General features: G+C 41.3%; 1 protein-coding gene and 1 long non-coding RNA gene across 14 annotated transcripts in view; one reads left to right on the top strand and one right to left on the bottom strand.

Moving 5' to 3' along the window:
* Positions 1–16,114, top strand: part of LOC125464477 (septin-4-like) — a 133,262-nt gene extending 117,148 nt beyond the window's left edge. For 5 of the 12 annotated variants that reach the window (XM_048556822.2, XM_048556823.2, XM_048556821.2 and 2 more), the window contains 2 exons: positions 12,758–12,857; positions 14,386–16,113. In XM_048556822.2, coding sequence (XP_048412779.1) covers positions 12,758–12,857; positions 14,386–14,457 — 172 coding nt within the window. In that variant the 3' untranslated portion in view covers positions 14,458–16,113. Of the gene's footprint in view, positions 1–12,757; positions 12,858–14,385 lie in introns of all 12 variants that reach the window. The other 7 variants (XM_048556820.2, XM_059655445.1, XM_048556826.2 and 4 more) reach the window with 5 other exon arrangements.
* Positions 1–24,157, bottom strand: part of LOC125464479 (uncharacterized) — a 56,058-nt gene that overhangs the window by 25,209 nt on the left and 6,692 nt on the right. The window contains exon 4 of one of the 2 annotated variants that reach the window (XR_007250019.1): positions 22,593–23,541. The exons of the other annotated variant lie outside the window; for it this stretch is intronic. This is a non-coding gene — a long non-coding RNA (uncharacterized LOC125464479). Of the gene's footprint in view, positions 1–22,592; positions 23,542–24,157 lie in introns of those variants that run through there. 2 annotated transcript variants of the gene reach the window in all.

Raw genomic sequence — 24,157 nt, 5'->3', positions numbered from 1 at the left:
ACTCCCCTTCTTGAACAGGGGAACCACATTTGCTATCCTCCAGTCGTCTGACAGTATTCCTGTAGACAATGATGAGTTAAAGATCAATGCCAAAGGCTCGGCAATCTCCTCCCTGGCTTCCCAGAGGATCCTAGGATAAATCCCATTCGGCCCAGGGGACTTATCTATCTTCACCCTCTGTAGGATTTCTAATACCTCTTCCTTGTGAACCTCAATCCCACCTAGTCTAGTAGACTGTATCTCAGTATTCTCCTCGACAACATTGTCGTTTTCTAGAGTGAATACTGTTGAAAAATATTCATTTAGTGCTTCCCCTATCTCATCTGACTCCACACAACTTACCACTACTATCCTTGATTGGCCCTAATCTTACTTTTGTCATTTTTTTATTCCTTAAATACCTACAGAAAGCCGTAGGGTTTATGCTTATCCTATCCGCCAACAACTTCTTCTCATCTGTCCTCCTGGATCTTCTGAGCTCTCTCTTTAGGTCTTTCCTGGCTACCTCGTAGCCCTCAAGCGCCCTAACTGAGCCTTCACATCTCATCCTAACATAAGCCGCCTTCTTCCTCTTGACCAGAGATTCCACCTCCTTCGTAAACCACGGCTCCCGCACTCTACAGCTTCCTCCCTGCCTGACAGGTACGTACTTATCTAGGACACACAGGAGCTTTTCCTTGAATAAGTTCCACATTTCTAATGTGCCCATCCCCTGCAGTTTCCTTCCCCATCCTATGCTCCCTAAATCTTGCCTAATATCATCGTAATTGCCTTTCCCCCAGCTATAACTCTTGCCCGTTGGAATACACCTCTCCCTTTCCATCACTAAAGTAAACATAACAGAATTGTGATCGCTATCACCAAAGTGCTCACCTACTTCCAAATCTAACACCTGGCCGGGCTCATTATCCAGTACCAAATCTAATGTGGCTTCGCCCCTTGTTGGCTTATCTACATACTGTGTCAGGAAGCCTTCCTTAATACACACTGGACAAAAACTGACCCATCTATAGTACTCGGACTATAGTGTTCCCAGTCAATATTTGGAAAGTTGAAGTCCCCCATGACAACTACCCTGTCTCTCTCACTCCTATCGAGAATCATCTTTGCTATCCTTTCCTCTACCTCTCTGGAACTATTTGGAGGCCTATAGAAAACTCCCAACAGGGTGACCTCTCCTTTCCTGTTTCTAACCTCAGCCCATACTACCTCAGTTGACGAGTCCCCAAACATCCTTTCTGCAACTGTAATACTGTCCTTGACCAACAATGCCACACCTCCCTCCCTTTTACCATCTTCTCTGTTCTTACTGAAACATCTAAATACCGGAACCTGCAACAACCATTCCTGTCCCTGCTCTATCCATGTCTCCGAAATGGCCACAACATCAAAGTCCCAGGTACTAACCCATGCTGCAAGATCACCCACCTTATTCCGGACGATCCTGGCATTGAAGTAGACACACTTCAAACCAACTTCTTGCTTGCCGGTGCCATCTTGTGTCCCTGAAACTTTATTGCGGACCACCCTACTCTCAACCTTTTCTATACTCGAACTACAATTTTGGTTCCCATCCCCCTGCTGAATTAGGTTAAACCCACCCAAATAGCCTTAGCAAATGGTCCCCCCAGGATATCGGTACCCTTCTGGTTCAGGTGAAGACCATCTTGCTTGTAGAGGTCCCACCAATCCCAGAAAGAGCCCCAATTATCCAAGAATCCAAAACCCTCCCTCCTGCACCATCCCTGTAGCCACGTGTTCAACTCCTCTCCCTATTCCTCGCCTCACTAGCACGTGGCACGGGCAACAAACCAGAGACAACAACTCTGTTCGTCCTGGTTCTCAGTTTCCATCCTAGCTCCCTGAATTTCTGCCTTAAATCCCCATCTCTCTTCCTACCTATGTCATTGGTGCCAATGTGGACCACGACTTGGGGCTGCTCCCCCTCCCCCTAAAGGATCCCAAAAATATGATCAGAGACATCACGCACCCTGGCACCTGGGAGGCAACACACCAACCGTGAGTCTCTCTCGTCCCCACAGAACATCCTATCTGTCCCCCTAACTATGGAGTCCCCAATGACTAATGCTCCGCTCCTCTTCCCCCTTCCCTTCTGAGCAGCAGGGACAGACTCTGTGCCAGAGACCTGCGCCCCGCTGCTTTCCCCTGGTAAGCCGTCCCCCTCAACAGTATCCAAAACGGTATACTTATTGTTGAGGGGAATGGCCACAGGGGATCCCTGCACTGCCTGCCAGTTCCCTTTCCGTCCCCTGACCGTAACCCATCTGCCTTTTTCCTGCACCTGAGGAGTGACTATCTCCCTGTAACTCCTCTCAATAACCCCCTCTGCCTCCTGAATGATCTGAAGCTCATCCAGCTCCAGCTGTAGCTCCAGTTCCCTAACATGGTGTTCAAGGAGCTGGAGTTGGGTGCACTTCCCGCAGATGTAGTCAGCAGGGACACTGGTGGTGACCCTTAGCTCCTACATTCTGCAGGAGGAACGTTCAACTGCCCTGACCTCCGTTCCCATTATTCTAAATTCCCAAGTTTTAAAGAATAAAAAATAAACTTGTTACCTTACACACAGAACTTTTTTTTGGTTAGAGGAGGAGGATGGGTGGGAGACACGACCCGGGTAGTGTTTCGGGTAACGCAACCACACAAATATATTACCTCACTCACTCACCAGTCCCGTGTCGGCTCCTGCTCAGCGTACCTCCACCTATTCACGAGGTAAGCTTTTTATAGATTCCAAAACAGTGACTCACTGGCTTCCCGACAGGCTCCTGCTCCAAGCTCCCGCTTGCACTGATGCTCAACCAGAAATCAATGTCCTTGCTGCACTATCCACACTTAAATGATCCAGTACAATGAACGGTACATAGGGCCAAATTAATGACCAACAAGTGTCAAATGAGAAAACAAGATTTTCACATTGCGTTGCTGCATTTTCATCTAACACCAGTGGAGGTGATGACAATCCCCAGCACAACCAATGCTCAGAAAGCAAGTGAATGATTTTGCCTAGCAACCAATTGTCTAATCATTCCAAATAAATGGCATTCTCTTCCATCCATGAAGGACGTACACAATGAGCAAGCAGGTAGAGAACAACAGAAATTCTGCACTGGAGTCAGAGTTACAAAAATAAATACATGGGTACCAGCAAAGGATTCTAGAACGTACAAACATACAACCATCCCAGGTCATATATAGCATGACAATCAATAATGACTTTATAACAAAAGACCAGAAGTCAGTTCAGACCAATGTTCAACATGCCAGACTTGCACAGAGTGAGGAAGGAAAATCCAATAATGTTTGAACAATGATGTTGACTGATAGCAACCAGAAGCAAAACGTCAAGTCGTCAAATAAATACAACAAATATTAATCAAACGTACAAAACAAGACATTGAAATTTGACTTGTTAATCTTGGGAAATGTTTTCATGTGATTGTAATTACCAGAGGTGGCGGGGAGAGGTGTGGGGCGGTGTGGAGTGTACAGTGATGGCCTAGTAGTATTATCGCTGGACTGTTAATACAGATACACTCTGGGGACCTGGGTTCAAAACTTGCAACGGCAGATGGTGGAATTAAAATTCAATAAAAATCTGGAATTACGAGTTTATTGATTACCATGAATCCATTGCCAATTGTTGGGAAAACCCATCTGGTTCACTAATGTCCTTTAGGGTAGGAAACGGCCATCCTTACCAGGTCTGGCCCACATGTGACTCCAGACCCATAGCAATGTGGTTGACTCTGAACTGCCCTCTGGGCAATTAGGGATGGGCAATAAATGCTGCCTAGCCAGCAACACCCTCATCCCATGAATGAATAAAGAATGTGGATTTATCTTTTATCTGCTGGAGACAATCTTTTATCTTTGGGAAAAGGGGCTTGTTGTGTTATGTCTCACAGTTAGTATAGCAGTATAGCTTTCAGGAACATGATACAGTGATATAATGTCCAAAGCATGAGACTTTAGGGTATAAACAGATCAAATTTCATCTTGTCTCGAGCCCCTTGAAGCATGATGTGCTGGTGGCATTCTGCTTTGTTTGTAATTGAATCACCATAATATTAACTCTGACACATGTGTCTGTGAATGTAATACTTGTATACATTAATAAGCTGTAATAAGTGTTGGTTAGATTCTTCAATACCTTGTTACCAATGTCCTAGTTTCTTGTTTTATAAGGGATAACATAAGCATTGCCACATCAGGTAAAGGAATACTGCCGAAAGCAAAAGCGATATTAAGTCCCACACATCATGATAGCCTCTATACAACAAATCTGTGAGGCAGACTTGCCAGTGCAGTCCACAATCTGAGAACCAATAAAATAAATGCCTCAGATTTTGTTTTGCTCCTTTAGTGATATGTAAGTTTTTGTTTTGACTTTATGATAATGTGATTAGGTTTTGGTGGTCGTCATCTTAGAATATAAATGAAAATGGGTAGTATGTTGGTTAGATACTTATTTGGCCTGGATTTTAATCTGCCTGGTGACTAATGTTGTGTGAAATGAGTAAATTGTCAATCTCACTCCAATAACAGCAGGCCAGTTGGTGTGGAAGTTGGAAAATCATATTAGTGCAATTGAAGTTGAGAATCTGGAACAAAGCATTTTCTTTGAATAGAAGAAACTAGACCATTCATGACCTACCTGATCCAAGGCTGATATTCTGTAGGTTATATTTTTTAACTCCTTGACTAAAGATCAGCCTTTTGCAATGGAAACAATTGGGAATATATTTTTGTCATCATATACCATGTTCTGCACTTCCCCACATTAGTAGATTGGCTGACTTGATCTAAACTCTAATTTTCAACTCGCATAGCTGACTTCCTAACCTTTACTAACGCTTTCCAGCCTGTTCTTTATTGGTCTGATTTGGCTTTTCTATTTTAAAGCCTGTGTCTCTGTGTCATGTAAGCAGTTATAAATACATTGGAGTTGAAGTATTTTGATAACTCAGAAGCTAACAAATTGCTTATTATTTAAACTGGCAAAAATAACTTCCATTTAGCCTAAGCATCTCTTTAAACTTTTGTAAGAATGCACTTTGCCAAATGAAAACATTAAAAAGTTTATTTTTTTTTTCTAAATCCTTTCAGTGGAAAATGGTCCCAAAATTATGAAACATGACAGCCAATCAGTGGGAAGAATCCACGGCATTTGACAGCAGAGATGGTGTTAAACAGTGTGATCGCATCAAGAGATAGCTAAAAGTGAAATACCCCTCAAGATGGCATCAATGACAATGAAATGAGAACTTTGTTGTCTGGGAATACCAAGTAAACATAGACAATCCTGACAAGAGTTTTGAAGGACATTGTCAGACTGTTAGAGAGATCCTGAGCTCCACGTACTCTCAGACTACAGTTACTCCGTTTCTTGTTAGGTATCGAAGGAACAGAAACTGCGCTTTTTCTTGAGCAAGAAATAAATTAGACTCTGTTGCCTTGATTGAGTGATATGAGAGTCTACCCAAAGTAATGTGCACATTGAGCTAATTAGACAAGGATTACCTTGCCACAAAGACCATAAGTCACTTAAATTCAGAATCACAGAAGTGTTACAGTATAGAAAAAGGACATTCAGCCCATCATTCCTGCACTGGCCTGCAATTAATTGAAAACAAACACCAAATAGATACTGAAACTTCTGGCTGAACTCATTTGTGACCGGTGTATAAGCAGTGGCAGCAATGGTGGTGTGGCCACTTTGAGGACTTTCTGTTGTACAGAAACATCAAGGACATTTCCATTCAAGGACAGTAGGAAGTGCGGTTGCTGGAGAATCTGAGATAACAAGGTGTAGAGCTGGATGAACACAGCAGGCCAAGCAACATCAGAGGAGCAGGAAAGCTGACATTTTGGGTCTGGACCCTTCAGAAAACTTTCTGAAGAAGGATTCAGACCCAAAACATCAGCTTTCCCACTCCTCTGATGCTGCTTGGCCTGCTGTGGCCATTCCATGTTCTCCTTCATGTGTTCCTCCTGATTTTTACTTTTAACATTTTAAATGATAAGGAGGAATAAACTGCTCTCTAGCCTAACACCCTAAGCCACTGTTGTGAGCTGAGCTAAAGTCACGTCCCTCGCCCTACCCCACCAGCCAAGTCCAACATTAGCTTTACTCACTGATTCTCCACAAGTTTTTGTAACATTATTCACCTTTGCCTCAAGTTCACGCATATTTTATCCATGCCGTTGAGATAGCAGAGCTTAAATCTTGTAATGCTCTCTCAATGCTCACACTCCAAAAAGATCACTTCATCCAAATGCTTGTGGCTTCTTTCCTCATGCTGTGCCAATTAATTTTAACTGTGTTCTGGTCCACCAATGTCTCATTTGAAATGCGTGCCCATGCTTAAACTCCCCCAGTATTGGCTCCCTTCCTAACTCTGAAATACCTGTTCCTCTAAGTTTGATCTTCACTGTCTTGTATATCATTTCCCTCTTCACCTCACTGTTTACACCCACCTCCCACTTTCCCCTCCCTTACCTCCCTGCATTTTCCCCAGTGTTACTGGTCATGCCTTAATGAACTATCTTCCTAAATACCATTGTCACTTCACATGATTGCTTCCTCTGAAACCAATTTCTTTGGCAAATCATGTTCATTGTTTTCCCTTTTACCTCTGCAGAGTACCACAGGATGGCTCTTCTTGTTAAAGGTGTTCAGCAGGTGCAAGATATTTTAGCCACTGTTGCTGTCCTTGCACCTCAGCTGGTCATAAATCAACCAACCTGTCTCTTGAACCCCAGCTTACGGTTGAGGAGTGTGAGATCTTATTAAGCAGTCAAATTTGTAGCCCAGGTGTTAATCCAAATCCATAAGGCAATGGTCCAAAGCATGGAATTGACCTCCCTGTTTCTGCGTACTTCTATCAAAATGAAGACCTCCTCCAATCTGTCCCAAAACCCCCTCATGTCTCAGTCAAGTCTTTTTCAGGTGTCTCCTGTATGATACCTTCAGCATTTGGAAGTCTATCTCCACATGTAGTCAGTTTTACTCTGGTAACCATTGTAAGGGGAGGCACTAGCTTGGTGGTATTGTCACTGAACCGTTAACCTGGACACCCAGGTTCGACCCACAGCAATGTGGTTTACTTTTAACTGCCCTCTGGGCAATTAGGGGTAGGCTGTAAATGCTGGTCTTGCCAGTGATGACCACAAGCTGTGAGTGAAATAAGGAAAAATAAAATCCAGCACCAAGCAAGGCACAACTGACATAAGGCTGCTTCATGTATCCTCAACCCTGACATCAAATCAAACTCTAGCAGGTACCGTGGTAGTTGAAATCTTCCCCAAGGAAGGAAGCCACAAGCCCTTAATCGAGTGAAGTTGATACTTTGCAATTGGGTGCAATTTTTTGTCAAAGGACTTTATTGTTTCATAGCGGTGGGAAGAAAACATCTTGAGATCCGAAAGTGTTTTCGTGGAATAAGGGAAAATGTCTGCTTTTTATACATTTGCTGTTAGCCCACCTTTGGTTGTTACAAACCAATCACCTTAGTAATCGGTTACAGACACATCCAACTAGGTAAATCATTGGACTGTGTGATCAGTTGATGGATAGTTCGGAGTCTCCCATCATCTCGTGATGTTTATCAGACCCTTTATCACTTATTCTTGGGCCTTCGTAACATGTTTTATTCAGTCACATTCCAAGCTTTATTTCCTGCATCAGTTATTATTATGCCAACAGCAGGGGGCCTCCTATCTGATAGCCATTGGAATGCAGTTAAATCCCTTAATGCCTGAATACATAAAACACCAACTTTTTAAAATGTATACAACCTGTGGTTACAATTACCTGGGCAAGGTGGGGTGTCATAAGATAATAAAATGTGAGGCTGGATGAACACAGCAGGCCAAGCAGCATCTCAGGAGCACAAAAGCTGACGTTTTGGGCCTAGACCCTTCATCAGAGAGGGGGATGGGGTGAGGGTTCTGGAATAAATAGGGAGAGAGGGGGAGGCGGACCGAAGATGGAGAGAAAAGAAGATAGGTGGAGCAATGGGAGAGAGATTCCCTGAGGTTGGTCCGGAGGGAGGAGGGTAACTTCTTCAGGTTAGGCATCCCTGGAAGAGGCTTCGCAGTGAGGTTAAAATAGTATCAGAGATAATGGGAACTGCTTTTGTGCTCCTGAGATGCTGCTTGGCCTGCTGTGTTCATCCAGCCTCACATTTTATTATCTTGGATTCTCCAGCATCTGCAGTTCCCATTATCTCTGATACTATTTTAACCTCACTGCGAAGCCTCTTCCAGGGATGCCTAACCTGAAGAAGTTACCCTCCTCCCTCCGGACCAACCTCAGGGAATCTCTCTCCCATTGCTCCACCTATCATCTTTTCTCCATCTTCAGTCCGCCTCCCCCTCTCTCCCTATTTATTCCAGAACCCTCAACCCATCCCCCTCTCTGATGAAGGGTCTAGGCCCGAAACGTCAGCTTTTGTGCTCCTGAGATGCTGCTTGGCCTGCTGTGTTCATCCAGCCTCACATTTTATTATCTTGGATTCTCCAGCATCTGCAGTTCCCATTATCTCTGGGGTGTCATAAGTGTTGTGACTCAGACTCTACCCTCCTATTCCATGCTCAGTCTCAGACTTTGGACCATCTTGGTATAGTAGCTTCTGTCAGCCTTTCTCAACAACATTCCTTACCAAACTGTCTCTGTACTAGCCACTGCATTTGCTGCTGCATCAACAAAGTCCATTTTCTGCATTTCACAAGACCCTCTGTGTATTATTTTAATTTCATTACCTTGGATGTACTCCTATAAGTATTTTAATTGTTCCAGCTGCTAGTTTAATGTAAAATGTCGAACTAGGCAAAATGCCTTTGTAGCCAGAAATCTTAACCAGCCCTTTTAATATCAACTGCGAATCACTTTCAGCCATTTTAGGCAGCTTCAGCCATGGGTCACCCCAACACCAGATTATGGGAAATAAAATTGATCACTGTAAAAGATAAACAACAGATATTTTGAGTTTGAATGTTTGTTAATATTTTGCATCAAGAGTATGAATATAAAGAAAGGTGATTTTTTAAAAAAACTGGAGGGCACAATGTTAAAATAATAATGTCAAGTGGCATTTGAAATCATTCTTGTGAAAGTGCCTGCTCAACTCCCAAGACTGAAAAGAGAAATGGTTGTGTGGACAAAAAAATGCTGCGCCATCTGCTGGGCTCAGTTATTGCCAAACAACAGTTTACCTGAGCCAGCAGGAATATCCTGTTTCGAACTAGTAACCTGCCAGAGACTATTTGCCCCCAGCCACTGCTACACCCACTTTTTTTGGTCACTTGTGATGCAACTTTGTTAAACACTCCCCCAAACTCTGACCAAGAATCTTTGGGTGGGCAATACAGATTTACTGCAGGTAATTGTCAATATTAACAATTTCTTAAATTTGACAGCTCTTTTATCTGTAAAATCAATCACTGATTAATTGAACAAATGTCCCAAACAACAGAATCTGCAAATTGCATGTTGATGAAAATTGGAAAGCCTGGAAATGAGGAGTGGAATCCCAGAATCAGGACGTGCTTGCCATTTGAAAGTGTTCCCCATCTCAGCCTGACTTGGTGAGAATCCAAGCCGATATTCTGAAACAAATTTAATTGTCTTTTATTAGAATATGGGTTAATAAGTGACAACAAAGATGTTGCGACAGGCAACTCATGTCTGACTAACATTCCATGGCGGAAAGTTGTTGTTAAATCCTGGGGCCAGTATTTTTTGACATTTGGAAAGTCATGAATTAATCGAAGATCATCAACCTGTTTGTTGAGGGACGGTTGTTGAATTTTATAAAGAGGAGACAGACAGGTCAATGGGGATAACACGTTGATGTAGTCCTGATGGATTTTAGCAATTATTCTGACACGGTACATGGCAGACTGGTGGAAAGCTGAGTGTACTTTCGAGCTCCAAAGTTCATGTGGCAAGTTGGATTCAAAATTGACTCAGTGGCAAGATGAGTAGTCAATGCAAATTTGTAACTTTCCTATTCAGAATAGGGTTCCACTGGAGCTGAGTGCTAGGTCCATTGATTTGTGTCCTTTTGAATCCATGGTTTAGACTTAAATACGAGGAGCATGATTAAAGTGTTCGCAGATGATACAAAAATTGACTGATATTTACAGTGAGGAAGAAAGCTATAGACTGCAGCAAGATATCGATTGACTAGTCAGAGAGGAAACAAATAGCAAATAATATTTAATCCAGGATGTGCTGTGTAATACATCTGAGGGTGCAAATCAAGGCAAATAAGCAGTCAATAAATGGTAGAATTCTGCACAGTGTGAAAAAACAGAGGAATCTTGGAGTGCACGTCCTTGTATCCCTGAAATTAGCAGGACAGATAGATCAGGTGCTTAAGAAGTACAGGTTTGCTGATTTAAAATATAAGCAGGGAAGCTTTAAGCTAGATTTGTATAAATCACTTGTCGTGATCGAGAGAAATGATGTTAATTTTGGAAACTGTTCTAAAAGTTATATTGTTAAACAGTGGACTGAGTTTCAAGATTGAGTCCATTTTAGAAACTGAGAATCATTCGACTTTCTGTTTGTGGATTTAGACTGGAAGCACCTCCAAACAGATGAGAGGAAGACATTCTCGGACATAATCAAAACAGAAAGAAAATTGAAGTTTGATCATTTGTCCCAGTGCAAATACAATCCAGAGAAAAGACAGAAATTCTGAAGAAGGGTCACTGGACCCGAAACATTAAGATCCATTGACCAGATGGCATTGCTTCAATCAAAGACTTTGATAAGGAGCTTGAGGCGTGAAAACCATGGGCCTCCATGAATACTGCAGGCGGTTAAAAAGAGCTTGGGACGTTATGTGGGCAACTTGTTACAAATCACATGAAAAGAGTAACCATCTTTGCTTGCCTGCCCAGAACAATATGAAAGGCAGGGAAAGCTGTCTGGAACCAAAACCACGAGAGGCGTTGAGGAGAAATTTTTAACTGGGGTGGTAGGGGCACATATCCTTCTCACATTTAAAAGATGTTTGCAAGTGCACTTGTAATAATTTAACCCACAGGCTCAGCTAGAAAGTGGGGACATGGCGGACAGCTCTTTTTCGAGTGTTTCAGACGAAGCATGAATGGATACCTTTTGAGTCTTAACTCTTCTGCTTTTCTAATTTTCTGTTTTTCAAAGTTTTTTTTCCCACATGCACCCTCAGACCTTTTCCATCTTGACCCCGTATAAAATTGTCATTTAGTTTGTACATTATATCCCCTCCTCATTTCTTCCCCCCCCCCCCCAAAGTATATCACTATACACGCTTGAGTTACAATATACACCTGTGCTAAATTTCACTTGCCTTTTGCCTTCATGTTTGACCAGTGTCTTTCCTGTCCTTCACACCTTTAACAACACATCCAAGTTTTAGGTCACCTGCAGCTTTTGAAACAATGCCTTATACAGCCATTTCTCGGTCATTAGCATTCAGAAAGAAAGGGCTTGGTTCAGCCACTGGGAGTTAACCTTCTTGCAGCTGAGCCTGCCTTAGATCTTGTATTAACTCTAATGTCATCTCAAAGGAAACCAGAGAGAGCCAAATCAAGTGAAATTTCCCTCCAATGCTCACTGCTGTCTGTTCCTTAGCCAGTCTCAAATCTACCGATCTTTAATTGTGCAGCAAACCTCTTATGAGGTACTTCATTAAGTGTTTTTTTTGATGCACAACCTCAACACCTTTCTCAATTCTCCCTGTTATCTCCTCAATAAATTGGCCACACACAATCCTCCTTTCACAAATCTCAGCTGACTTTTCTTTATTAGACTCAAATGCCAAATAATTCTTGGCTTTGATCATTGTTTTTAAATGTTTTCATAGCATTAGCATTAACTTGTTTGGTCTGTATGCATTTTCCATGTTTAAATATTAGTGAGCATATGTAATCCTCTAGCCTGGTATCTGTAGACAACACAGTGGCTCAGTGGTTAACACTGTTGCCTCTCAGCAACAGAAACCCGGTTTGATTGCACCTTTTGGGTGGCTGTCTGTGTGGAGTTTGCACACCCTCCCCATGTCTGCATGGATTTTCTAGTTTCCTCCCACAGTCCAAAGATGTGCAGGCTGGTAGATTGGTGCTAGGAAATTCAGGGCTTCAGAGATAGGGGAGTAGGGTGGGTCTGGGTGAAATGATCTTCAGAAGGTCAGTGTGGACTTGATGGTCTGAATAGCTTGCTTCCACAATGTAGGGATTCTATGATTCTATCTTCAGCCCGTATCCAGCAAGGATTGGAAAAGTAATGACCAGACTCTCAGCAATTTAAATGCTTAATCTTACCAATAATATCCAATGCATCAACCTGTCCAGGCTAGGTAACTTTTAAATGCAGTAAAACGTTTAAATAACACTTTATTGTTATCCTCTCCACATCACTGCTGCTGCTTTCTTCACCAGCACATTGGGAGCAACTATTTCTCACATCAGAACAAAACAAAAATCTCAGTTAGGACTTCAGCCTCCATGTTTAAGTTACTCATGACTACACTTTTATCATTAGTTATCGTGTATTATTTACATGTTTGAAAAACATTTTTGGATTTCCCTTTGTTAGCTGCTAATTTATTTTCATACAGTCTCTTCATCTCTCTTGCTCCCTTTTTTTGTTGACTCCACAGTATTTTCTATATTCAGCTTAGCTCTCTGTTGTATGATTAACTTTACATGAGCCTTACATAAATGTCCCTCCAATCACTTTCAGCAAACTGACCAGAGAGAGCGGCACAGATTTCCCGATTCCACTCATATCGGGATTGACAGATAACGAGACGGAGAAAATAATCCGGGAGAAGGATGAAGAGGTAAGAAATGTGCATGAGAGAGATAGTAGGAACTGCCGATGCTGGAGAATCTGAGATAACAAGGTGTAGAGCTGGATGAACACAGCAGGCCAAGCAGCATCAGAGGAGCAAGAAGGCTGACATTTTGGGCTTAGACCCTTCTTCAGAATACAGAATTAACCTTTTTTGTGTGTAGGTGCCTTAAGATCTGTAGGACTAGGAGAGTTAAAATTATAATTAGTGTGCTGAAGATTACAGGGTCTAAATCACTATTAATGAGGTAAATGCACAGATTAACAACACTAACTCATCACAGTTCTCCAGTAGAATATACATCTCCTACTATGACAGTAAGATAGTTAATCAGCAACTTAGTCAACGACAGAATCGCAAACACAATTAGGGCAGCACTTTATGATGTTTGTTGAACATCACTGATTACAAGTTAAGAGGGCAATTTAGATTCCCAAGGCTATTGCTACTTTTCACTGGGAGACCAATGAAAGGAAAACCAGCGTGATCTAAGGGCTTATCCACAAGAGAACTCTGCCCCTACAGATTTCATCCACCCGTTGCAGTTCAGAGTTGTAAACCTTGTGTTAATACAGTCCTGTTTATGTTATCATCCTATTTTGCTGCAAACCTGCTAAGGGTCTCTATCACATGGTTTGGAGGCACATATCCTAGCGAGATCCAATCTGAGGCGAAAAACATGGTGTCCATATCAGAGAACCATTGGAGTTGGTGATAATCAATCAAACTGGTCAACAGGGGTTAATACTTCATGTTTTGTACAGTTTTTAAGACTTGATCTTGATGATGCTTAACCTGCCAATTTGCATATTCACTTGTTTGCATATCATATTTAAATTATAAATACAAAAAATGTATTGTAAAGCCATGTCTTAAAATGAAGTATCGGATTCTCAATTTTTAATTACCTTTGAATCCATTTAGAAAAGGACAATCGATTTTGTGTGTTGGAAGGAGGAGGAGTGGGTATCTCACCAGAAAACATTTTTTTCTGAAGTGTCCCGACCCAAGGTATCAAGCTTTCCTGCTCCTCTGATGCTGCTTGGCCTGCTGGGCTCATCCAGCTTCACACCGTGTTACCTCAGATTCTCCAACATCAGCAGCTCCTACTATCACCAGAAAACTTTATTTGTTTTGGTTTCCGTTGATCTAGACTTGCCTCTTTCTTTATGGCCTCCTTCAATCAGCAGTACAGAGGGAGGAAAGTTACTATAGGAATTAAATCTTTCTTTAAGTGGTGGAATGTTACTTGGTAAATCTATGATCGGCTGTAAGTCGAAATTGGTCAAGAATCCTGCCATTAAGTGAGATCTGTGGGAAAATGCGTGTATGAGAACTTCAGGGGTGAGGACAAGTTCAAAGATGGCCTCAATGCCCTGTGTTGCCATTTTGGGTAAAACCACTTTGAGTTATTGGCAAGCAGTAAAGGACCCAGTTACAGCCCTCCAAAGGATGTGGGGAAGGATTAAGAGGACACCTCCTGCGCAAAATCATTTTTCATTCTTTTATCTTCCAGTTGCGGCGGATGCAAGAAATGTTGCAGAAGATTAAGCAGCAAATGCATGGCCAGAGTGCCGAAGGATTGTAGTACATGGTGCTTGCCAGTTTCTTCAGGGATTTAAGATGCTTATAGTCTTTTGCCCTGCCAACAGGCATGGAGACCGGTCCTAGGGACAAGGCTTTGTGGCTTGGAGCTCAACCCATCTAAATCACTAACTTCGGAATTCAACAATCACACCTTTTTCACTGGAAGTAACTGCATCCATTTTATTAGTCCTCCTAACTTAAAGCACTTAAAATAGGAAAACAAACCTAGAACTCATAACTGCAATAAATATTAGGTGTTGTCCGTAAATTGGAATGATTTTAGTCATGATTTAAGAATCCCATTTTGCTTTGCTGAGAATAGATTGAATCTCTTTCTTATCCAGATACATAGCTGTTATCTATCTATCTATCCAGCAGGATTAAGAGTTCTTATTCTTATTACGTTGCTGGGGTTTCCCAGTTTTGGGACACTAATAATTGCCCCCAGCCAAGACACTTTTAGTCAAAATTGGCATGGATAGAAACTTAAAAACTATGCCAAACATTCTGACAACACAAGCTTCTGACTCATGACTTTCAGTGTAGTCTGGAGGAGCATCACTTTGTTCAAGTTCAGGCTATCAGCTTCATGTTTTTTTTCAGTGTTTGTGGATTTCAGCTTTAGTGAAAGATCTGAAATACCAAGAAAACTGCAGACCAGCTGAGAGTGGAACTGGCCTAAACGTGGAGATGGGAAAGGGCATGTGAAATGGAGAAAAACACTAGAAAATTAGGGGAAACCATGCCAACACCAGGAAAAGCACTGGAAATCAGAAAACTGGCTGTGAATAATTGGACCTGTTGCAAAGTTATTTAGAGTGAAATCAAGAGGATCTTAAAGTTTCTATTGGAAAGATAGTCAGCATTCCAAATAGTTTGTACTATCATGGTCAATTATTAATTGCTATTAAACAGGTTTTCAAATGCCTACACAATCTCCCTCATTAAAATAGGGTGGAACCATGTCCTTCAAAAAGACAGTTAAACTCAGGATTCATTACAGTAAACTCATTACAGTCTCAAATACTGTGTACTAAGGCAAATAAGCTACAAAATAAATCATGACACAAGGCTGACTTATGACGTGGTGGGTGCGTGCCAATGTCTGAAGTGAATCTAAGTCTCTCAGACCATATAAATGCCAGATTCAGTCTCTGGTCTCCAATATGTTTGCTGGTCCTAGTCAGGGCAGAGTGAAGGGGCTCAGCAATTGTCCTTAATTAGGACAAATAGATCTAGGGCAAATAAAGTCAACATTTCCATACTACATTTTTTTTAGCCTCTTGTTGCTGGAAGCCGGGTACAATAAGTGATATGTCAGGGTCAGCTGCAATGCTCCCACCCTCAATCATAATGTCCTGCCAAATCCTATCAAGAGGGGTTTGGTTTGGAAAGCAGCCAGTGCCTATGCATTTTGACCATTGGGGGAATGAGGCAGGAAGTTGATGATGATGAAGTAAAATCTCCAAAATCAAATCTGCTGCTTCGGAGGAAATGGTTGTTTGGGACAGACTATTTCCTGGCCAAGCACTAACCAAGTTTTAGCTTCATGGGTAGCGCATTTGCCAATCTAATGAAATTCATCTTCTTCAGTAACAACTTTGAATAAACACTGCTGTAAAAAAAATTGCACTGTTCCTATTTATTCCTTGTTGAGCATGACTAATAAACAACTCTCAGCTAATTAAACTTAATCATCGACTTCGGTTTAGATAAATCATGCTTCAAGCTCACTCTCATCAACTAAACTTATACAAAAGGAAGCTGTACTGTGCCAAAATGCTTCCTAATGAAAGCCTCTGGTATAAAATTGCAAGACCAAGCATCAGAGCAATGATAATTTTTTTTTGTGAAGTTAAACATTTAATTGACAACCTTTTACAACAGTTTAAACAATACAATCATCACAACCTTAACACTGCAGAATGTGACTCAGGTTGGGGTGCGCAATCCTTCATTCTCAGACACCAGAGCATTGTCTGCTTTTCTTCTACCAATGAGATTGTGGCTCATTTGTCACCATACCAGTAGTTCGCTGAATCTTTTACTGGTAGCAGTTAACTACAATCACTTGCCTTTGAGATGTATATTTCCTCTCAGCAATCACTTTATCAGGCAAGCTGCATTTGTTCATTGGGTGGCTAAAGATACTCAAACTTTGTCTCAGTGTATAGACGAAACATTGGTGTGGTGTTGAAGTAAGGTGACTGGACAGCATTGCATGGATTGAGCTTTCAGTCTTGAAATCTAATTATTAGCATATCCAAGTCATGAGAACATCTGAACTGTTGTATCTTCAGACTGTTGACTATAGGATGGTGAATACACCATCCTCCTTCACAGTTTTGTGCAAGATCTTTTGTGCATTCAATCTTTATATTTTAACGCAAGGATTTCATTTCATGGTTCACATAGTGCAAGAGTTAAAGATTGAAAGCTTAAATGCTGTCCAGTCAGCTTTCTTCATCTCCATAGAGATGGTTCATCTACCCACAGAGGCAAAGTCACCATTTCTAGCTCAGTAAACATGTCACCGAGTGCAAGTCATACTTGGAAAGTAGAAGGATTATAGATGCTAAATTTAAAAACAAACTAGTGTTGGAGTGGTGGTCCACAACACAGGACGATTACTGATGATGAAAACGGTTTGGCCCATTTTATCAAACCCTACCAACAAATCTCTCAACCCCACCTTGGACATCTCTTTCACCAACTCCATTGAACTATCCAGTGTTTCCTGGACTGATTGTAACAATTTATCCCAAATTCTGTTCCAATTGGTAATCCTTGTTTTTACAAAAATCCATTTCTCATCCTCATCCTGATTTTGCTTTTCAATAGTTTGAACCCAACTCTTGTCCTGCATTTTCGATTTAAATTAAAGTAATATTCTAGGAACATAGGAATAAGCCATTCAGCCCACCAAACTTATCCCATCATTCAATATAATCATGTCTGATCAAACACTTCAATGACTTTTTCCAGCACTAACTCCATAACGCTTTATGCCAGCGGTAATCAGAAATCTACCAATCTCTACATAAACGCACTGAAAGACTGAGCTGTCTGTGGTCGAGAATTCCAAAGATTAACAACCCTTTAATGAAAACAATTTCAAAACATTGGCATCCTTCTTATTTTTAAATTGTGCCTTTGGTTTCAGATTCCCCAGCCACAGATTATATCTTACCTGCATCTATCCTGCCTATCCCTTTTAAGTGTTTTGTAAATTTCAATTAGATCATCTCATTTTTCAAAACTCTGGAGAGTATGGGTGCTGTTTGTCAATCTGTCTTCACAGGACAGTCCTGCTTCCTAGGAACAGATTGGTTGAACCCTCATTGTACTCTCTCTGTGATAATAATACCTTTCCTGAGATAAAGCAGAACACAGTATTCCTGTTGCAGTTTAACTAAGCTTCCACACAATTTAAGCAACACTTCACTCATCCTGTACTCAAATCCCTTGTAATAAAGATTAAATTTCGATCAGTCTTCCTAACTGAAATCTGTAAATTGTGGACGACTATCGGACTTAGATCAATTTTCTCTTTTGCAGTATCTTTATTTATAAATTGGTCAGCTTGTAAACTGTAAAACAAATTTACAAAAATATTACAAACATCACTTAATCAGCTGCAACAATTCTCAGAAATTTACCTTCTTCCAAACTTAATGAGGAAACAGATATTGCGCCATTTATTTCTGGAATCTGTTCATAATGATGGAAGACAAACAGCTGATACTTCAGCGCTTAGAATAGAATAGAATCCCCAGAGTGCGGAAACAGGCCATTCGACCCATCAAATGCACACCAACCCTCCAAACAGCATTCCACCCAAACCCATCCTGCTACCCTATCCTTATAATGCTACATTTCTCATGGCTAACCCACCTACAGGGCAATTTAACATGACCAATCCACCTAACTTGCACATCTTTGGACTGTGGGAGGAAACACACACAGACACAGGGAGAATGTGCAAACTCCCATCCTTGTGACTCTGCATTCCTCATGCCCAAATCACCTAACCCACACATCCCTGGACACTGTGGGCAATTTAGCACAGCCTACTTAACCTGCAGAGATAATGGGAACTGCAGATGCTGGAGAATTCCAAGATGATAAAATGTGGGGCTGGATGAACACAGCAGGCCAAGCAGCATCTCAGGAGCACAAAAGCTGACGTTTCGGGCCTAGTCCCTTCATCAGAGAGGGGGATGGGGAGAGGGAACTGGAATAAGTAGGGAGAGAGGGGGAAGCGGACCGAAGATGGAGACCTATCTTCTTTTCTCTCCATCTTCGGTCTGCCTCCCCCTCTCTCCCTATTTATTCCAGAACCCTCTCCCCATCCCCCTCTCTGATGAAGGGCCTAGGCCCGAAACGTCAGCTTTTGTGCTCCTGAGATGCTGCTTGGACTACTTAACCTGCACGTCTGTTGTCAGTGGGAGGGAACCAGAGCACGCACAGTAAACTCATACAGACACAGGGAGAATGTGCAAACTCCACACAGACATTTGAGGCTGCAATCAAAGCGGGGTTCCTGGTGCTGTGAGGCAGCAGTGCTAACCACTGTGCCAGACAGAAGTTTGAGTGAGGGAGAGGATGGAGGGGTCAGCAAGTTACATTGGAAGAATCCAACTTCTGGCCCCAACAGGGTCAAGTTATTGGTAAACACTATATAAGGACTTTGATATGGCAGGTGTTTGTGGTTTCATGCTGCCTTGAATATACGTTACAATGTGCGTTACCTGGGCCTGTTGATAATCAAAGTTTGTTATTGGAAGTGTCAGTTTATCTTGCAAATAAACTTAATTAATTGAGAGGCTTTGCAACAAAAAGTCAAATTTTAAAGGGACATTCAGTTTAGATTAAAATAAGTGTTTTGATGCTGGATGGAGTAAAGCCAGTCAGTGGACTTTGTTTGTATCCTCTCCAGAGCCATCATGGCATGGATGTAATCACAGAAGAGGGGCAAGCGTTTGGGTCCAATAATTCCACCCCCCCCCCCCCCCCCCCCCCCCCCAACCTTGGCCTGCTACCCTGACCTGATACTGGTTATTGGTTACTTTGGCCATGGCCAGAAGTACATCCATGAGGAGGACCTCCAACTCCTCTTTGTAGCCAGTGGCCAAAGATAACAGGAGCATGGGAGTGAATTGCAGCTCAAATTTGAGGAGACACTGCTTCAAAGAAAATGAAATAGGGTCTGCAATCCACTGCAATGTTATATGCATGGACTATAGGCTCCTCAAGGCTTCCAAAAAACTGAAAGCCTGGGAGTACACAAACCATCATAACCTCTGCATGTATGGAATTGCTGTGTACAACACCCTCCATGCCAAATGTTTTACTGATTGTGTGTGGCATGTGCCATCTACTCCTCAAAACCCAACTTGTCAGCTCCGCATAAATCTTTCTAAAGATGAATACTCCCCTTTGTAAAATCCCCGGAATATGCTACTGCACTAAAGATGCTTTATAAATGTAAGGTTTTGTTCACATAGGGATAGACTCCTAAGACAGATTGAAGGGAAGGAAATTTAAAAATCAGCAGCAACGGATGGAATTTACCCCAGAGAGTTATAGGGGATGTTAGGAGATTTGTGAGGCATTGATGATCATTATGAGGGAGTCACCAGATATTACTGAGGGGCCAGTATCCAGAAGCAAACCAGCATGGTGCTCACCTTCAGAGAGAAGACAAAGAAGATGGAATGAACTAAAAGATGTTCCCTCAATTCAATAGAAGATACCAGAATTAATCCATCAGGGGTGAATTTGCAGACCAAAATGGATCCAAAAAAATATCGGCCTGACCAAACATTTGTGAGGAATTGTAGTTGTAGGTAGTTTGTAAAAAACTCAACAATTTGATACCTAGACTTGTAGGAGGCATTTGGCAAAGTTCCACAAAAAAGGCTTTATTTAAGCTATGTACTATGAGGAGACAAGGTAATGATGGGAAGGGATAATAATTTGGCTGAACAACCAAGGCAGAGGATATTGGTTCAATCAGAAATTTCTGTGTAAGGGAAATTAAGTGCTGACTTGTGTAGGTAAAGGCTCTTGGAACTGCTAGTGTTTCTAATTTACATTAAGACCTAGTTTAGAAACAAGTTATATTCGCAGATTATTTCAAATTAGGAAAAATTCAGAAAGAGGCAACTTGAAAAATAAATATTGAGTTGGGGAATAATTGGCAGTGTTCCTGCAGATGCTATTTAACATTCATAATAATATACTGCAGCATATAGGAAGAGGAAACTAGGCTATATTGGTATTCCTATAATGGTGCTGGAATAGCTGTGTGAAGTAGCAAACTAATTAGTTTTGCTGAACTCAATATTCACATGCCTGGGGACTGCACAGAAATACCCAACAATGCAAAATAAGTTCTACTATACACAGAACTGTACAGCAAATGAAACTAAATTATAACAAAATTATATTAACTTTGAATCAAAGTACACCTTGGGCACTCAGGTCACTAAGTCACAAGGGAGACATTTAAGTATAGAAGGCAATTAAGAAACAAAGCATAAGGCTTGTTCCTGGGTTTAACAATCTAAGGAATAATAAAAGACAAAGACATTTGAAAGAAGGAAAGTATAAGACAATAAGTATGATGGAAAAAAATAAACCAGAAGCTCACAGCAAATAAATGCAACTTTCAAAAAACTCATACTTCCATATGCAACATTTAGCAGCTGTTGCAATTTCTGGCCCTGGTGGACTCCTGCAACTTAACTGCCAAGCATCGGCGACTATAGTGTGCGATTGGTGACTGTGTATGTAATTCCTTCAGTAATCATTTGCAAGTTACTATGGATGTGCGTTCAGTAATAAAGAAGGTTTTGGGTTTATGTTTGAAGGAACTTCCAGAGGACATGGTGGATATGTTACATTGTTTAAAAGTTATTTAGATAAATACGTGCATAAGAAATGTTTGGAGGGACATGGGTCAAGCAGAGATAGGTGGAACTAGATTAGTTTGGGATTATGATTGGCATGGATCACAGGGTCTTTCCACACTGTATGACTCTATCTAGGAAGGATAGACAAAAAAGAAAAATGAAGTGTAGTACAAATAAAAATCTATGAGGGAAGATGTTAGATGAGATGATGAAGTTGAGCCATCTGACTGGATGGGGCTAAACCAGCAAAGGGCAACAAATATTGATAGAAGTTGTGCCATTGATCGGCCAACAAACAGTAAATGTAATATAGATCATTGTATAATTCAGGAAATTGCACGCTCATGTAACAAGGATAATGCAGTATTTACACGTGATTTCAGTCTACATATATATGTGGTCAATCTAATGAGCGCCAATTCTATGGAGGGTGAATTCCGGGAATGTATACATTCCAGAACAGTATGTCCAGATAATGTTTATGTCTAGAGAATTGGCTATTTCAGGTCTAATCTAATGAGAAAGGGCTATATATATTTTTGTAAAAGATCCTTTAGGGAATGAGTGGCCACGATTTAATAGAAGTTTTCATTTAATTACAAAGTTGCCAGAACAAAAAATGTGGTAGTAAATGAATATTTTAGATTTCAGCACAGGAGGACGAAGGAGCTGATAAAGAAATGTAAATTTGAATTTGAATGTAAACCAGCAAGGAAATAAAAATAGACTGTAGACCTCTAATGGAATGTAAGAGGGAAAAGATTAAGAAAGACAAATGTAAGCCCATTACAAGTAGAAATGAAGATTTATAGTGGAAATAGAGAAATTGCAGAGAAGATAAATAAAAACTTTAGGCTAAATTTTGCCTGAAATGACCAAAGCATCAATTTTTGCATGTTTCATGGAGGTTTTCACTCCATAAGGTCTAGTAGGTGTTCTGAAACTCTAAAACTCATCTAATTGCCTCTGCACCATCCCCCAAAATGCCACCCTGACATCATATTGTCCCACTTATCATTGGCAGAATTACTCAGCACTGCCTGGATCCCTGGTGCTGGTACCATCTTTACAGCCCAATTGTGCACTTGGTCAGGCACTGAAGTTCTGAGTCACCCTTCATCATGTATGTAGTGTGACAGCAACCTCAAACCAATTCTTCTCAGGGCTCATAGAGAGCCCGACTGAAACTTCAACACACTTGCAAGTGCATGTTCTTACGTCCATTGCTGTTTAAAAACAAAGACATACATCCCTAACCTCATCCCATCTTCTATCCCTTTCTGTCTCAGTGCCCAGTGTGGCCCTGCATCCTTCTCATTGTACAATGTGGAATGATTGCGTATAAGGAAGCCTTCAGATGGTACAAAACATTCATTTTCATTCAGCAACAGCAAAAGCAAAAAATATTAAACACATTGAAGCTGCATTTATTTCTGGGAACAGGAAAGGACCAGGACCAGCGGAATACCACAAGGTTCAGTGCGGATGGATGACCACACACAAGAACAAAAAAGATGTCAGACAAGTGAGTCTTACTTTAAGATATTAATGCATTGCAATATTTAAAAATGACATTTTGAACATTTGAAATGCACCTATAACATAGAATTGTATTTAAAATTGTACTGTATTTCCAATAATGTGAAAAATTAACATGCCATTGCAACACATTCTTTTATCAAATTTTCTTGCAATATAAAATCACTTTCTTTTGTACTTGTACTAACTTTATTTCTTGACGACAATCTGCATTAGTGCCTGAAATTGGGTGTTCTCAATGAGCTCTGTAGTATGTTAAGTCTGCAGACAAGCCAGACAGGTGAAAAGATGCAGTCAGCAGTTTCTAATGTTGTTAGCATTGCAGTAATATCTTGTTCAGGCTCTGGGTCAGCATTCTCCTCACTGCTCTGTGCTGGGTAGTTGCTCATTCTTTTTCAGGTCTGAAGAAGTGCGCCATCTGCCTTTATTTTCAGCAGTTCTGCAGGGTGAGTTGCTTATCCAGCTTGTCATGCAGTCTAGCTGCAGTGATCTCTACATCTGCTACAGTTAGAGAACTCTCACTCTTCATCCTGGAAAGGCCTTGATAGTTTTGCAGATCACACAAACCTAGATTGGAATGCGTGTATCATGAAGAGGACGCAAAAAGACTTCAAGAGGATTTGGAAAAGCTGAATGAATGGAAAAGAACATGGCAGATGCAATACAATGGAGGAAAATGTGAGCTCATGTACTTTAGCAGGAAGAATAGAAGAGCTGAATATTATTTAAGGTCTGAATGGCCTACTCTTGCATATATTTTCTATTTAAATGGGTCTTTATGGATTAGATCAGATTCCCTACTGTGTGGAAACAGGCCCTTCGGCCCAACAAGCCCACACCGCCCCTTGAAGCATCTCACCCAGACCCATCCCCCTAGAACCCACACACCCCTGAACACTACAGGCAATTTTAGCATGACCAATTCACCTAACCTGCACATCTTTGGACTATGGGAGGAAACCAGAGCACCCGGAGGAAACCCACGCAGACACAGGGAGAATGTGCAAACTCCACACAGACAGTTACCCGAGGCTGGAATTGAACTTGGGTCCCTGGCGCTGTGAGGCTGCAGTGCTAACCACTGAGCCACCGTGCCAATCACAAAAAGCTAGCATCCAAATTCAGTGGGTACTAGGGAATGCAAATACATTTTACCCTGAAAAAACAGAGAAGTCTTGCTAAAACTATACAAGGCATTAATCAGACTACAGCTGACACATTGAACAGTTTTGGTCCCTTTATCCA

The sequence above is a fragment of the Stegostoma tigrinum genome, chromosome 27, assembly GCF_030684315.1.
Source record: "Stegostoma tigrinum isolate sSteTig4 chromosome 27, sSteTig4.hap1, whole genome shotgun sequence".
NCBI lineage: Eukaryota > Metazoa > Chordata > Chondrichthyes > Orectolobiformes > Stegostomatidae > Stegostoma > Stegostoma tigrinum.
The sequence above is the reverse complement of the archived record's forward strand: the minus strand, read 5'-3'. Positions and strand labels throughout refer to the sequence as shown.